The sequence below is a fragment of the Rhinichthys klamathensis genome, unplaced genomic scaffold (assembly GCF_029890125.1).
Source record: "Rhinichthys klamathensis goyatoka isolate OS25496 unplaced genomic scaffold, OSU_Roscu_1.1 h1tg000035l_1, whole genome shotgun sequence".
Taxonomy (NCBI): domain Eukaryota; kingdom Metazoa; phylum Chordata; class Actinopteri; order Cypriniformes; family Leuciscidae; genus Rhinichthys; species Rhinichthys klamathensis.
Window position 1 is genome coordinate 4,720,137 of NW_026606583.1, and position 17,829 is coordinate 4,737,965.

A 17,829-nucleotide genomic window follows, 5' to 3' on the forward strand; every position below is an offset into this window, starting at 1 on the left:
GTCTGCCACTATTATTAAATGTCTTTGAATTATCAATATTGGGGCAGATATTTATATATACAGATAATTGTGATCGGTTGACTAGATAATCATCTAGTCATTTATTCAATAAAAAATAAAACTTTGAATTGACTGACAGCCGTATATATATATACACGCACAACAACACAAATATTATAAGTCTTTCTCAATAGATTATAAACGGAGTCTGTCCTTGCATCTCTCTGAGGAGACGCGTTTGCCATTCTGTACTGTTATTCATGTGATATGATTGTTAAGTGATATGATTGTTGATTGTTGATATGATTGTCATGTGATATGATTGTTGTCAGATTCTGCTGTCACGTTAAAACTGGAACATGACGTAAGTTTGTAACCAAACTAAAACAGCCTTGGAGATTAAAACTTGGCTCTGGTTTGCGAAATCTACTGTTATTATTGCACAGCAGGGAAATACACAGGCAGTAAAAATGAACATTGTTGGAGAAAAACACCACAACCCTGTAATTTAAACCTCATTAGGGAAATGGGGATTTCCTCCCATGCCCTTGTTCAAAAACATCCTCATTGTACATTTGAAGACATTGTGTTTATTATAGCTCAATGAGAGCAGTATGGTACTCAATTGTCTGGGGCTTTTTTCCCTTAATGCTCTATTTTGCATGCATTATTGGGCATATAGGCCTATTCACACCATATATTCATTGCAAATGAAGTTACTGGTGATTGGTTGAAACAGGCCAATCAGGATGCTCTCTGTCTTACACGCGCTTCATGAGGCACACACGCAGGTCTCTCTCCCTCCGTTGCTCTGCCGCGCGCTCGCGCTACACGGTTTGGAGCACAGTCTCTTCTGTCTCGCATGCGCGCTCTTGCTTGCGCGCTCAAATCCCGGGAGTTTGAACATCAGGGAGCCGCTATCAATATGCGGGTGACTTCCAGAACTTCCGGGAGACTTGGGATGTCTGTATTTTGCGTCTCAAGCATCAGGTTGCGCAATCAGTTCGCTCGCAACATAAGTGATGGATTAAAATAGTGCTACCGCAGAAATATTAAATTAAAACGGTCTTTACAAAGCGAAGCACTAAATATAAAGGCAGTTAATAACAGCAGCAGTAAATTATTGTTTTTTAGTCACTGTACTCAGTGGTTTTCAGCGAATGTTTGTGCACTAATGCATCATTTTTCCTGTTTTTTTTTATCAAGCCTGTTAGCTTGCTGCGTACCTCCATTACGTTCTCTTTATATAGCATTTGTCTACTATTAAGTTTTATCTACTGCGGCTCTATGCGATCTACTGCGGCTCTATGTTCACACGCTTGTTTTCAGTCTTTCTATATTTATTTTTACAAATTATCCTTATAATTCAATTAATTTTAAATAAATATTAAATGAATTATATATTTGAGATGTTTTTAGTTTATATCTTCACATCTGAACAACATGTATGTAAATTTGTTTTAACAAAAATTGTGTTAAAACAATATGTTGGATATAATTTTTTTTTTTTTTTACATTAATCATGGTTGTCAACTTGCCATCAGCAATTATCATTAAAAACTAGGGATGTAACGATTCACTCATCTCACGATGCGATACGATTCACGATACTGGTTTCACGATACGATTTTCTCACGATTTTTTTAACAAATGCGATTTAAGACAAAAGTGTCCCTTTTATTATTTCTCAGACAAAATGCTGCACATTTCTTTTTAATTTAAAATATATTTCTCAAATAATAAAACTACATTAAAAAAATTCCCTTCAAGGTTGTTTCAACTCAGTCTTTCTGTCTGTTTGGTCAAGAGGCTGGACACTGGTACCTTCGCACACTATGTAAAAGACTGTGTAAAATTAGTAGTACCAGATTGACAGGGGTTTTACATTGTAATAAAGGCAAGATTCTAATTTTGTTATAATTTGTATCATTACACTAGTAAGAGTAAAAAAAAAACACATTTAGAGAAAGAGATAGTAAAATAAATACAACACCTGGTTGCCACGGAAACACTGATGCACCTTGTGATCTCCGTGGCTCTCGCAATTGTAGTATTAATGACTTTTACATGAAAACGGAGGTGACTGGTGTTACTCACGGTGGTGATTATTATTAGTCTACGGAAAGTCAAAATGCCGCCACACCTCCGATTTGAATGAGTCAACGTCAACATCTACGCTTGCCGTCGCCAAAGCCATGTCTACTGTTTGACGGCACGTGCACAGCAGTCTATGGCACACACTGGTGCGGCGCGAGCGGAGCAAACCGAGCGTTTTCAGTTCATTCCTATGGAAGTTGAGCTTGGCTCACACAAGATCAAGTTCCATGAATGAAGTGAAAACACTCGCTAGCTTCACGCCAGTGTGTGCTCGCTGCTATTGTGCTATTGTAAAGCGAGGTTCACAACTTCACAGTAGGCTATAGTAAACGCGCCCTGCTGTTTAAAACGTGTATCGCGATTCGTTTAACATTTCAACCGACTTGAATCGTCACACATTTTTATCGATTTTCAACCGGTTGCGAGTGAATCGTTACATCCCTATTAAAAACAATGCAAATATTGATATTTGTAAAAAAATGTGTGGCTTTTGCACTTTTTAAAGTACACTTTTACACATAAATATCCTAATTTAGGGTTTTAGGTAACACTTTATTTTACGGTGTCCTTGTTACATACCGGTATGTTACATGTACTTACTGTAGTAATAACAGTAAATTATGCATAATTACATGCAACTAACCCTCAACCTAATCCTACCCTATTCCTATAGTAAGTACATGTAGTTACTTAATATTACTCTGTACTTAAATATTAGGGATGCACGATATAGGATTTTGGCCGATATTCGATATGCCGATATTTTCAAACTAATTTTGCCCGATGCCGATACCGATATATTTGTATTTTTTTTTAAGTGCAAAAAAAGCTTATTAAAGCTTCTATTAATGTTCTCAGTCAAGAGCAGTGAGTGATTTCCTCTGTTTTTTGTTGTTTTATTAACATTAACGGGATAGTTCTCCCAAAAATTTAAATTGTCATCATTTACTCTCTCAAGTTTCTTTCTTCTGTTGAAATTATAAAAGTTATTTGGAAGAATGTGGCTAACCAAACAGTTGCTGTACTCCAGTGACTTCCATAGTATATTTAAGCACAAGAAAGAAATGAATCCAGGTTTGAAACAACATTAGATAGACCGAATTTTTATTTCTGGGTGCAGTATCTCTTTAAAGACAAGCGGCAGAATATTTTTACTGTCTCTTTAAGAACTGCACGCGAGTAACGCGACGCGTCTAATATACACGCATTTGACAAGCAGATTTTCTCTGTTTGCTTTCACTTTAGACATAACCAACTTTATGTAAACCTTGTGTGTATTTGACAGTATCAGCGCAATAAGACTCGAAAGATTAGTCCAGTATGCAGGCGCTGTGACGGCTTTAGTTCCTGTGAGCGTCGGGTGTAACGCGCTCAGAAAAGCGGATGTTAGAACAGCGCATCAGCACGTGAATGACATGTTTACCTAGCAAGACTTTGACGCACATGCAAACAATGAACTTTTGTGAATTGCGGTGTCCCGTGAGTGTAACTCTACCTCTGCGTTTACATGTGATGTGAATGTACGTCGCGTTGTACAGTATGTTGAGATGAAGGCGCCAGAATTGAACTGATAGAATGCACAATACTATGATTTTTCTTCAAAAGCAGATCGTGGAGACATTTTAATCGTCCACGATCAAAAACCGTGAGACGCACACCCCTAGTTGGAAGTTTAAGTTGCTGGCGCTCATGCTTCGTTCACGGTCGTCACGTGCGCATAGGAAACAAGCCACCCTATCGGCAAGGCTCATCGGCAGAAATATTCATATCGGCCGATGCCGATGATGGTCATTTTAAGCTTTTATCGGCCGATACCGATGTTGTCCCGATATCATCGTGCATCCCTATTAAATATATAATTACACTGTAACAAGGACACCTTAAAATAAAGTATAACCGGGTTTTATTTAGTCATAATAAACAAAAAATCGAATTGAATTTTTTATCCGATTAATCGATTAATCAAAAAAATAATCGTCCGATTAATCGATTATCAAAATAATCGTTAGTTGCAGCCCTACTTGTAAAATATATTTATATTTTAAAATAAAACTGTTTATGAGCCCTTTGTGCTATAGCCCTAATCTAATCAGTTAATATTGTACAATGTAAAGTTTAGAAACACCAAAATCTTTCATTTTGCATTATGAAAGACTTTTATTTAAAAATGTATACGTTTGAACTTTCTGTTTATCAAAGAATTCTGGAGGAAAAAATTAAGCGGCACATCCATTTCAACAATGATCAGAAATGTTTCTTGAGCATCAAATCACCATATTAGAATAATTTCTGAAGGATCATGTGATACAGTCCTTCAGAAATTATTCTAATATGCTAATTAATGATGCTGAAAATTCAGCTTTGTATCACAGGAAGAAATTACATTTTGAAGAAATATATTCAAATAGAAAACAGTTATTTAGAATATTTCACAATATTACTGTTTTACTATATTTTCGATCAAATAAATGGTGAGCATAAAATAATTTTTTTCGCAAACATTTAATAATTTAACAACCCAGAACTTTTGAACGATAGTGTAAATTAAAATATATTTACAGCTTAGTTCTAAAGCATATCCATATTGTTCTTATTGATCTTTTCTGATCAACCTCCAACCAATCAATCAGTAAAACTATAAAGGTTTACTGAAACTATCCGGCAGCTGCCAAAGGGGCATCTGATTGTGACGTTTGTATATTGCCTTTATTAGGCAGTCAGAAATAAAATCATTATTGCTGCTCTTCATTGATATTTACAAGTTACTTTAATACATTCACACAATAAATGTCCAAACCCTTACTTTTATAGTGCCTTCTTATCTTTCCAAAACTTTGGAGGGCACTTGGTCATGTTCCCATGATCCCATCCCATTCCTATTCCTCTCTTTCTCTCCCTTTGGTTAATTTCCAGACTCTGTACTATTGCATCCATCAATAAAATGTGGCAAAAAAAAGCTATAATGCTACACTTTTGATGGATTTTAAAGTCAGCATGAAATTAATATTGATCCTATATACTTCATTAATACGCTATACTGTTCTTATTGTGCACAATACATCAGTCAACATTTTGGATATGTTACTGTTACAGTGTGGTAGCCAACACACATGAAGAAGACTTGGAAAATCAAACAAAGATCTGTATTTAAATAATCGCTGGAGACTAAATAGAAACACAGGGAAACCACCAACCACACTAAATGTAAACGAGAACCAACCAAAACACTCAGTTCTACAAGAAATACAAACATAAACCTATAACATATAGTAAAACCTGATAGTAAAATTTGATTTGATTACGGTTTATTCCTGATAGATAACATCAAGTCTTTAGGGTTTTTTTTTATTATTGTTGAATATCCTGTTTCAATCAGAAATGAATCTTATTAAAGGGAAAGTTCACCTAATAAAGTGACCTTGGTTCATCTTTCGGAACACAAATTAAGAATTTTTTTCTCACATTTTTTGTCCATTCCTGGATAGTCCACTTTTTGATGCATGAAAGTTTTGGTTGTGTGGACTTTCAATGGATAGACAAAAATTGTGAGACAAATATCTTTATTTGTGTTCTGAAGATGAACAAACGTCTACTGGGTTTGGAACAACATGACAGTATTCTGATTTCTGGGCGAACTATCCCTTTAGGGAAATGGTTCCGAACTGCATTTCATGTTGACTTTAACTGCAAGTCCTTATGTAAATCTGTTGATCATCTAGCTGACTTTGAAATAAAGCTAAAGTTGCAGGTACCTGAGCATGTGAAATGAATGAACTTTAGACTGAAGCGCTGTCCACAAACACATTCAATGACTTCTGTTGGTAATTCAATTCTGGGGCCGTAATGGAACTCTGTGAAGTGTGTCAGAGCTATGTGTTCACAACATCCAATCTGCAGAGATAAGGGAAGAGCAGCTATAGCTTTGACTGAGCCAGGGGAAACCCACACAGGGTTCATCTGATCGGCGTTATCAAAACCTGCTCCAACGTGGAGAACATCTCTCGTCTCCGGCTGACTTCTTGAGTTTGTTTCATTGTCTTCTTCCAAGGTCTCCCTTGATGCTCTTTAGTTCTTATTGGCACAGCCCAGATGATTTTATCGCTCAAAGTGCTTTTTCATAACTCAAGAGACTTGGTGTTCTCAGTTAAGTGTCTACTTCCTCGGATATATTTTTTAGACATTCAAACTAGGCAGAAATGAGACAATTGTTGTATACAGTCAAATCTCTAATTTGACTGCATGCAGATATCTGTATTTCTTTTCAGAAAAGATATCTCTTTGAGATCTTTTCAGTAAAAATTTAGAGACAGAAGCTTGTTTCCGACTACAGAATAAAAAATAAAAAGGTAATTGCTGCTTTTTATCTCACAATTCTGATTTTATTTCTCATAATTGCATGTTTATCTCACAATTCTGGGAAAAAGGAATTGAGTTACAGTATAAACTCAGAATAGAAAGATTTAAACTCTCAATTCTGAGGAAAACAGTCCGAATTTTGAAAGAATAAACTCACAATAGCAAGAAAACTTCAGAATCTCACAATTCTGACTTTTTTCATGTTATTGCGAGTTTATATCATACAACTCAGAGAAAAAAAAAACAGAACTGCAGCCATGAGATTAGGGTTTTTTTCTAAGCAGAAAAGTTTGAGAAGCAGGATACATATCATTAGTCTCCGACTGCTCTCCATTTAATCTTGTTATTGTCTAGGACAAGCAATATAGAGAAAATAAGACATGATTTTTTTCTTGCATGGGAGTCTCCTGGTTATGTAAATAATTACTAACAATCAGGAGTGTGTGTATATCTATGTGAATCCATAAAGGCTGAGGTTTGTTTAGGACGCATTAGGTTGATTTTAGTGAACTGACCATAGAAACTGCAGTAACAGCTTGATCAAACTCCCGTGCAGCTCTCTTGAGTGAAAACATAAATTCTCATTTCTTCTTCCCAGAGTATTTTTTGGAAACCCCCGGGCCGGCACGAATTTATGCTGTACATATTCCTGTTAAATGAAGAAATCTCAGAGCAATTGTTGGCTCTGTGCACCAGGGTTTTCTATGTTAAAATCGTAAAACAGCAGGGTTCTCACTGACATTACGAGAAATGTCCACCAAATGTATATTAAGCCAGGAGGGGGGGATTGCAATGATACGACTTTAATGTGCAGCTCTGTTTCTCATTTGCATCAATCAACATGTAACCACAAAGCTATTTATAACAGAGGTTCTCAACTTCAGTTGTATAAATCAATAGGCAATACCACTAATGTAACACCCAGCTAAAAGGGTGGAAGGTGTTGCTAACGTTCCCATTAAGTTGTAAAAACATTACTTTTGAATGTTCTATGAACATTCTATTATGTCCCTTTTTACAAGATATAATATAAGTCTTAGGTGTCCCCAGAATGTGTCTGTCAAGTTTCAGCTCAATATACCCCGCAGATAATTTATTCCTAAAATGCCCCTTTTTGGGTGGAAGCAAAAACAAGCTGTTTTTGTGTGTGTATCTTTAAATGCAAATGAGCTGCTTCTCCCCGCCCCCCTATCCAGAAGTGGGTTGTGCCTTAGGTGCGTTCATGCCATGTCGCAATTACCGTAATTACAAGATTCCAACTTGTGAAAACCACGTCCTAATAGAACTCGTAATTACAACTTGTAACCTGGGAATTTTCTGAGAGTTGGTACCACATTACTGCTGTACCACCTGACTGCTGATGATGCCGCGTTCCAGGCAACCTGTAGGCTAACCCCTGTTTTTCCAACCTTATACCTGTGAAAGTGCACTGGAACTGCAGTCAAACCCGTGACTTCCCACCCGTGAACTCGTACTAGATCGATGTACTCCCAGTTATGAGCTCTGATGTCACATAGCCCGCGAAACCATACAAAACAACTCAGGTAGTTTGGCGTGACTGGCCTGGAAAGCTGAGTCGTGGTTTGAAGTCGTGATTTACGTGCTCAAAAACCTGCCTGGAACGCAGCATAATTTAGGTTGTTGATAGTGTTGCATAAAAATGCATAATTTCCAATCCAATAGAACGTCACCTGTTGTCATCTCAAAATTACGGTAATTACGGCATGTCATGTGGCGTGAACGCAGCTCATGCTCCAGCAACAAAACAGGAGAAACAGTATGGGGCCCTTTCCACAGAACGCGTTTTTGCATTCCACTGCACTGCTTTTCCATTATTTTTTATGTAAACACACGCTACGGACCTTGCCTTTTTGTCCCATTCGGGGCCATTCACACACACAGCACATCTTTGGATTTGAAACACGAGACGCAGGCAGTGGAAAACGCGTCGAGATGCGTTAAGCGCTGTGTTTTTAGAATGTCGTTTCCTGCGCGAAACGCTGTAAAGATGCAAGTTGAAATATTTACGATTATATGCTGCTAAAAAAAAAAAAAAAAGTGGTGTTGGAATTCATAGCCATTTTTTAATGTCCCTCAATGAAGAAATAAGATCAAAATTGGACCAAAAAGGACCAAATGTAATTACATGTAAAGGTCAGACGAATCATTTTGCAGCACCATTGAAGGGCCTTTCCCGAACAAAGGCAATATTGTTTCATGATGGATTTCTTTTTTTCATTGAACTCTCCAGCTCTATATGCTACATGGACCGTTTTCCTGTGGAAAAGATTTCCCTCTCCTGGAAAGCACTATTGTTATTAGTCACGAAGATCATCAATGCTGCTGTTGGCATGGGAGCAGTCAGAAGCATGAAATGTTTCAGCCGTAATATTTTCTCATAATTGTATCACATTATAAATATATTATCGTGTATAGTGAATATGCAGACGGGAGCTGATATGCTCATACAGCATGACAGTGCTTTGCATGTATAAAAGAACTTGACAATATTTGTCTCTGTGGTAAAAACGTGATGCACGTAACTGACATACAGATGCGATAATGATAACCAATTATCATTGAACCCCAGCTGCACACAGACTTTGCTCATGAAATATCAATCACAAGGGCAATTCTATTCTATTATAGCAATAGCCATGCCTATCAGACACATCATTAAAATGCACAGCTCACAGTGACGGGGCATTAACAGCAATATAATAACTTTAAAAGTAGGCAACCCGATCGACAGTTGTTTTCTATTGGCGAGAAAAGTCAGTTTACTGACGAATTACCAGAGTTGTGTGGTCATGGAATAGATCAGTGTTTAATAGCATGAATAAATATTTAATATTTCGTTTTCTGAACAAACTTAGATGTAAGACTCACTAGAACATTGACAGCTATTAACAGACCCAAATGCATTTAATACACTTCACAACGAGTGAAAGAAGGGAAATAGAGTTCCGCACTAACTGAACTGAAATAAAGGACCTAACACACTTTGATAGCTGGATGGTGGCCTCTTGTGGTCACACAAAGACATGCATTATTTTCTCTCTCTTCCAAAGGGATAGTGTAGTAGGCCTACAATAATTGAATCCTGTCATAATTTACTGAAGAATGTTGACATTGTTCTTTCCGATAGATAGATAGATAGATAGATAGATAGATAGATAGATAGATAGATAGATAGATAGATAGATAGATAGATAGATAGATAGATAGATAGATAGATAGATAGATAGATAGATAGATAGATAGATAGATAGATAGATAGATAGATAGATAGATAGATAGATAGATAGATAGATAGATGATAGATAGATAGATAGATAGATAGATAGATAGATAGATAGATAGATAGATAGATAGATAGATATAGATAGATAGATAGATAGATAGATAGATAGATATAGATAGATAGATAGATAGATAGATAGATAGATAGATAGATAGATAGATAGATAGATAGATAGATAGATAGATAGATAGATAGATAGATAGATAGATAGATAATACACTCTGTAGCGTGTCTGCACTAAAGATTATTGTGCGATCTGAAAGTGTGTGCAGAACTGCTTTTTAAACACACCCTCTCTTCCAACATGTTTGTGCCTGTCATCTTCACTTCAGTCACTCGCTAGTTCACCTTAGTTTTGTCTTACCATAGTCAGTAGAGGAGTCATAACCAGCAGCATACAGTACATTATACTGCAGATCTGCACAATGAGAGACAACAACTGTAAAGAATGCATAGACAAAATCCTTCAAGAGGCTCCGACGGCAAGAAAAGCTCTTCTAGACAACCACAGCAACCTGCACAGAGTGGCCGATTACTGCCAGAACAAATACCTCAACGTGAGATATTGATTTCATTGTTTTTCTATAGCCTACATCAAATTTGCATTAATAAGATTTGATTTGTTATATATATATATATATATATATATATATATATATATATATATATATATATATATATATATATATATATATATATATATATATATATATATAAATTCTCATAAATAGAGTATTTTAGAGATTTTATTTGATATTATCTGATCTTACATTAGGCCTAAAAAAATATATATTATGTACTGATTTAAAAATGCTGTACGACATTGTAATATTTACACTCACTGATAAGTAGTCTAGTATTTTTTTAATAACTGGATTTTATTAGCCTACATTTGCTAAATATAAGAGTATCTCACTAAAAGTGGAATTAATTTCAAAGCTCCATTGCTATTAATTATTCACATGGATTACTGAAAACACCTTTCTTAAGTCTGGACTCTTTTGGAGTCTTCAGCTTCGTGCTGTTTGTGCCGAGGGCATACATGCCTAAACAAGGCTGTGGTATGTATTCCTAGAACTCCATGAAAACTGTTCTTAACATGTTTATCTAGCAATCCATATCTGTATCCTGGAGGTCTGTTATATTGAAAGCAATCATTTTGCAAATGCCTTTCATCATTTGCAGGTCTTTAATAATAAGAATAATATTTAATAATGGTAGGCTAACACTTCATTTTGATGGTCTCTTTTGAACATTCTGTTGACTGTAAGTGACTCTGCAACTACATGCCAACTAACTCTCTTTAGAGTAGTAGTAGACTGTCTGTTTCAGTTCTGCTAACTCTTTATTGTCATCCGAAGAACTCATTCTACTGAATATAAGTAACTTTGAAAGTACGTCAACTTATTCTAACCCTAACTCTTCCAGTCTACTAATAATCTGCTAGTGCTAACACTCTAATGAATGCGAGTTAGTAGACATGTAGGTGCAATGTTGAAGGGACCATCAAAATGAAGAGAACCCGTAATATTATATTGAAAGACTGCTCATGTTATAATCACTAAAATGCTGTCATTCACCTCAGTTCATCACGATCTCACAAAGGTCCGTTATAATCAGTGATGTTTACACTGCACAATGAATCTCTTACTTGCATTGAGTCTACACTTTGTAAATGAGATTGACCGTTGCGGTCAAGAGGTCATCAAACATGTCTGTGATTGGCTACATTCCTCACCTCTGCAAAAACACATTGTAAATAGAAACATTTGATGTTCTCCAGAGCGCAAAGTTTCCGCAAACACAAATACGCACTAGAGTGTTTGCCGAACCTGTTTTGTCATTATGATATTATTACAGTATCAACTGAGCATGATCCATATAAATGCAGCCTTGGTGAGCATAAAAGACTTACAGAAAATATTACACTTTGAACAGTATAGTGCATATTTATTATATTTATTTAGACATACCTATGTGTCTGCAAAGGTAGCATTTTTCAGACACAACACAACACTTTTCTGTAATATTCATTCAAACTATAAATTTAAGTCCTTGATTACATGTTTCAGATGTCTGGAGTTCTTTCAATCTGCTGTTATTCATCATTTAAAAAAAACAAAAAAAACATGGAAGAGTCTGAATAGGCCTATTGAAAATGATTATTTACCTTTAGGTGGAGGACACCAAAAGTGTCATTGAAGAGTCCAAAGCTCTCACCGCACAGGCTCTGGCCAGTGTCTCGTACCAGATCAACAATCTGGCCACATCTGTGCTGAAGATTTTAGATGTGCAGACGGTTCAGCTCAAACAGATGGAGTCCTCCGTCAACATGCTGACTCTGGTGAGCTCCTGTTATCACTCAACGGAAAGCACCAGAATATCATGAAATACAATGCCAGTTATTACTAAGGGCAAGTTAGCACAATGCTAGAAATATGAAACACTATTGCTCCTGGTTACATGAATAATAATCTTGTCAAAGTTGCATATGGCAAAAATAGCCTCTTAATGTCAGTGTTCACATTCAGACAGTTGGCATGTACAAGGAGAAAATTGCCCGGAGAGAGATCGGAGTGCTGGCCAAACAGTCAAAAGTTCCCCGGACTCAGAAGTCGGTTCCCCCAGCAGGAGGACGGGAGCCGTTTCGTGTGTACAGACGTGTTCCCATATCCTACACCCTCCTGGACAAACTGGGCCACAGCCACTGGGAAGCCAGCAACAATGTGAGCAAATATATATCCAAACATAATACTTTTTACATGGCTGGTTTTTTACTTCTGATTGAATTAAAAGAAAATTTAGACATGTTTTAATGTAATAAATTAAATAATATAAATAATATGTGATCTAATGTATGGATCAGGACTCAGGCCTAAAATATGTAGGATTCTGTTGTCTATATAATAGTAGGTTATATACTAACGTTCAATAGATTGGGATATGTAAGTTTTTTTCTTTGAAATAAATGAATACTTGTATTCATCAACAGTGCGTTTAATTGATCAAAAATGACACTAAAGACATTTACATGTTTGCAAAAAACCTGTTTAAGAAAAAAAAAAAGTTCATTTGCACTTCTTATTCATCAAACAATTGAGGGGACGAAATGTAGCAAAATTTCCACAAAAGTTTCAACAATGAAAATCAGAAAAGCAGCAAATCATCATATTAGAGTGATTTCTGAAGGATCATGTGACACTGAAGACTGGAGTAATGATGCTGAAAATTCAGCTTTGCATCACATTTTAAAATATATTCAAATAAAAAAACAGGTTTTTTTAGGTGTAATAATATTTCACAATATTACTGCCTTTACTGTATCAAATAGTGTAAATGCAGCCTTGGTCAGCATAAGAGACTTCTTTCAGTAACGTTACAGAAAACATTTGAAAGGTGGTGTATGTAATATATTGTATTTATTGATATAATGTATTTTTTAAATAATAATATTTCAACATATAGGCTAGCATGTGAATGACGTACTTGCCTCTTAAAAAAGGGGTTTTAACTGCATTTTTAATCTTTTTTTTTTTTTAAGAGTCATAAATTCATTGGAATCAAAATAAGTAGAAACCAAACTATTTGGGAATGTACTTACACTTTTTATGTTTTTCATTATTAATTATAAGGTTACTCTATTGTATTTTGTAATGGAATTTAAAATATTTTAATATTTTATTAAATCATTTGCGCAGCATTTTTAAAACCCCTTTTGATGAATTGATTTATTTATTTCAAATTATTATCTGTGTCATCGAAGGAAGAGCCAAAATCAGAAACCGACAATGAGGACTCTTTAAAACAACTTGGCACACAGGAGACCAGCACCTTCAACTGGTATGTAATACAATGGCTTTTACTGATTTGGTTACAAATGTTTTCAATGAACTCAGTTTTTTCCATTGTCTTCAGAAATCTGATGTATTTGCTGTGGTTTCAGGTCTTTCTTGGGTATCGCAGTTCCTCCTCCATCAGTGCCTGACTGGGTGGGTTCTAGTTTCACAGCCTCTCCTGGTCTCTCTCCAGCTTCACCGTCTCCTTCACTCAAGTCTGACCGCTCCCCGTCTACACCTCCATATGCCTATCCCGACCTGTCCATGCTGCCTCCTCCACCTCTCCTAGATGATGAGATGGGAGATGCTCCACCCCCACCCCCTCCTCCCTCTCCACCTCCACCTAATTCTGAGTATGGAGGATCTTTGCTTCCTCCTCCACCACCTCCACCTGGCCAAAATACCTCAATGACATCAGCCAATCCTCCACCACCACCTCCTCCTCCCCCAGATAACATGGCTGGTCCACCTCCTCCTCCACCACCACCTCCTCTCAGCAACGTGCCTCCTCCACCTCCTCTTCAGGGCAAGACAGCTGTTCCTCCTCCTCCTAGCTCTGCCTACAGTGGATCTTCTATACCCCCACCACCACCACCTCCACCTCCCCAAAATGCCTCCATGCCACCACCGCCTCCTCCTCCTCCTAATACTGGAGGAAAATTTGTTCCACCACCTCCTCCTCCACCTCCTCCATTTTGAATGTTAAATTTCAATGTTAAGTTTATGCAAAAGACTACAACATTTGATGGGATCATATTTTTTTATGGCATATTATGATATTTTCTTTATAAATGTTACATGAATAAATGTTATAAACATAAATGTTGATAAAACATTAAATAAAGGCAATGTTGTATAAAGCATATTAAAGTATGTAATTTAAGACTTTTTTTATTCTTTTTATGATATATTTCTAGATTCATTGATATATTTCTACAATATAATTCTACATTTATTTTATTCTGTGATTAAATATGCACACACAAAAAAAAGATACTTAATTTCAAAGCTGCTGTTGTCCATACATGCAACAATTTTATGGAAACAAAAACAAAACAGTCACTGCTCTGAAGGTGGCAGCACCGAGTCTTTACATTATGTCAGCCTATTTGAAACTGAAGTGATGCTATTGGTTCAGTGCAGGAAGAGCATAGCCTGGTTAAAACCAGACCATTCTCAAGCTGTGTCCCAATGTGAAGGCTGCATCCTCCGAAGGCCGCGGACTTCGAAGGATGCAGCCTATTCGTCCTTCGAAGGACGCACCTTGTAGCCTTCATAGGATTTCCTAATTGCGCATCCAGGTGTTCCCGATTACCGCTCCTGGCTATTGTCATTTTTATGTTTTATATTTTACTGAGGATGTTAAATACATGAATTTTCTAAACGACATTTAGGCCACTTGTCTTTAAAGTCAATTTTTTTAGGAGGAAAAAGCTCAGTATAATAGAATAAGCAGAAAAAGACTTCACATATAAAAAAGAAATATAACACAAACACAAGGTTAGGTTATATAAAAATAAAACATTCATAAATTATTTTATGATTCTTACTGTCTTCAGTGAACTCAACGCAAATTATAATAATATTATTATTATTAGCCTACATTTAGGCTACATATTTAGAAGGCGGTTTTATCCAAAAAAGGAACAAAGAAATTCGTCAAATGTCAGTCATAATACAGGGCTAAGATTATCACAAATAAACACAAGATTTTGACGCAAATGTGTGTGGGAGTGTGAGCGCGCACTGCATGACATGGAGGCGCGGCCGCGAACACTTGCATTTTCCCATCAACAGTGGAAACAACTTAAAAAATACTCTATCATTTCTGGTCATACAGAAAAGAATAATACATCATTCGCAACTACTTTTATTTGTCCAAACTCACATAACAAGAAAACGTTGTGCTTTTGTAAAATAAAATAAAACAATCAGTCGCGCTTTCATGATCTCCGTGAACTGGAGCGCGTCTCATAAATGAACTGAAACAAAATATACCTAGCCTAAAGCTTGAAATGTTCACTTTTAAACGAACAATTAAAATGTCTCGTTATTTATTCAGACACATGTATTATCATTAGCCTATAAATCATGGTTCCAGAGGCTCTTCTCATTCAGCATTGCGGGAAAAATATAATTTCCAGGTTCTAACCTGGCCTTAGAAAACCAGTAAAATCGACATTTGTCCCATAGTAATTTGTGAATATTTTAAATGTTTAATAAAGGGGCAAAAAGTCCTTCTTTTTTTTTTTTCGCAGCATTTGTGTAGCCTACTACAGTTCAAATTTTGGTGTTCAACTTTGGCTTTTGTACAGAAGTACAATATAATTTGTGTATTATTAACATGTTACTTTAAATGTGCTGGGCTCTTTAAGAACGCCGGTCCCCCCCCCTGAATATGATTCAACTATCACTAAACTATCTTTAGTTTAATAGTCTGTGTAAATTTGCATCCATTCGTTTTTAATTTTTTTAACCCGTAATTGAAAAACGAAAAATGAACGGTTTTAAAAGGCATAGTTGAACACCAACATTTGAATTTGAACTGTAGGCTACACACCAAATGCTGCACCAAAAATGCTGTCGTCACCGGCGCGCAATGAATTATGGGGTAGGATCAGGGTAGGATAGGCCGCTAAGTGTCCATTTATGTATCCTTCCTTTCACGGGGAAACGAAGGGTGCATTTGGCGTCGCTTTTGAATCAGGGTAGCCTTCGTCACGCCGTGATGACGCAACCGGCCTTCGAATACGGCCTTCGAAGGATGCGGAATTGAATTGGGACAGCCTTCATCGCGCCGCGGTGACGCAATCGGCCTTCAAATGCGTCCTTCGAAGATGCAGCCTTTGAATTGGGACAGCCTTCGTCACGCCGCTGTGACGCAATCGGCCTTCAAATGCGGCCTTCGGAGGACGCAGCCTTTACATTGGGACCAAGGGGGTAATTCATCGACCGGAAGTTGAAGCCAGCCGGGTGCCGCCATGTTGTAGCAGAACTTCACTTGCGTTAGCATTTCCATTGACTCCCATTCATTTTGGCGTCACTTTGACAGCGAATAACTTTACATCTGAGGCGTTTAAAGACTCCATTTGTCCATTATTTATTTCTAAAGAAACACGACAATGTATAAAGGGCTCCATTACCCTCTATGTTACATTATGGCCCCGTAGAAACAGATTTAGTAAAAATAGGCTAACGATTGCGTCATAACCACTCGACTCTCTGTCGCGCTGTACAGAAATTACCTTACAGACAGCAGGAGAAGCTCGCAGGCAATCGGGGGGACGTCCCGTCAAGGGAGAAGCCCATAGATAATGAGTCCATAAAAGCAACGGAATACTTACTCCTGCTCACTCACACCAAGGAACTCTTTGCTCAAGTTCCCCGTCTCTGCAAGATTAACGTTGGCAATTTTCACGCACAGCTACTAGAAGATTAACGTCTGTCAGACAGGTTGCTCACGTCATCAAGCTTAGTTTGAGTCGGTTTGAGTCTGCGCGTCAGGAACGGAAGTGCTCAAAAATCGCTAAAAATGGGCTTCAACTGTCTCAACTGAGTTCCAATGAGATGGCTCTGTCCACTTCTTATACTGTCTATGATTGGGACACAGCTTATGTTGTAACTGAGTTATGGTCTGGTAAAGCGTCATAGACAAATCATTTCCAGAGGGGCGTCACCAACGGACGTCGCGGATAGACCTAAACCCAATCAGAGCGATGAAGGAGATGACGTATGCAGAGCACAAGCGTGCCGCACAAGCCTTCAAAAGTGAAGCCAAAACGTCTCGATCGCCCCCCGGTGACCGGTCCTAGTATAGGTCATAAGCCCCGCCTCCCCATGTTATTCAACGGGACGTGAGACCAACTAAATAATTAAATTACACTTCACATATCTTTTTTATAAAGATAGTTTCTGTCATTTACTGTAGTTTCTATCACGTTGATGTAATTTCAAGTGTTTGTTTTTAAAATAAGTTAGTTTTTAGTTAGTTATTTGATGCTATAAAAACGGTGCTGTGACATCATGATTGACAGCTGTGATTGACAGCTTCTCTGTGCGAAGTAGTCACTGAAGTACTAACGGACTTTTTTTTATAATGTTGACTATGTGGTTAGTAGTTGTATTTACCTTATTTTAACGAGGTACTGCAATCAGCAGACATCATTGGAGAGGAACGGAGCAGACAAGGCCACTTAAGAAAAGTGCAGGGCGTGTGCTTACGATTGATTCAGCGAG

The 17,829-nt window shown here is 37.1% G+C and overlaps 1 protein-coding gene across 1 annotated transcript; it reads left to right on the top strand.

Annotated features, from left to right (window-relative positions):
* Window positions 1–10,098: 10,098 nt before the first annotated feature.
* Window positions 10,099–14,353, top strand: abi3b (ABI family, member 3b). Its single transcript, XM_056245952.1, has 5 exons — window positions 10,099–10,314; window positions 11,934–12,101; window positions 12,289–12,483; window positions 13,521–13,597; window positions 13,701–14,353. Exons 1-5 carry the CDS (start codon window positions 10,183–10,185, stop codon window positions 14,290–14,292), a joined length of 1,164 nt encoding a protein of 387 aa, XP_056101927.1. The 5' UTR covers window positions 10,099–10,182; the 3' UTR covers window positions 14,293–14,353.
* Window positions 14,354–17,829: the final 3,476 nt, after the last annotated feature.

Coding starts and splice junctions, on each gene's coding strand:
- abi3b (XM_056245952.1), top strand. CDS start 10,183: ATGAGAGACAACAACTGTAAAGAATGCATAGACAAAATCCTTCAAGAG. Junction 10,315..11,933: donor GCCAGAACAAATACCTCAAC/GTGAGATATTGA, acceptor ATTTACCTTTAG/GTGGAGGACACCAAAAGTGT. Junction 12,102..12,288: donor CCGTCAACATGCTGACTCTG/GTGAGCTCCTGT, acceptor GTTCACATTCAG/ACAGTTGGCATGTACAAGGA.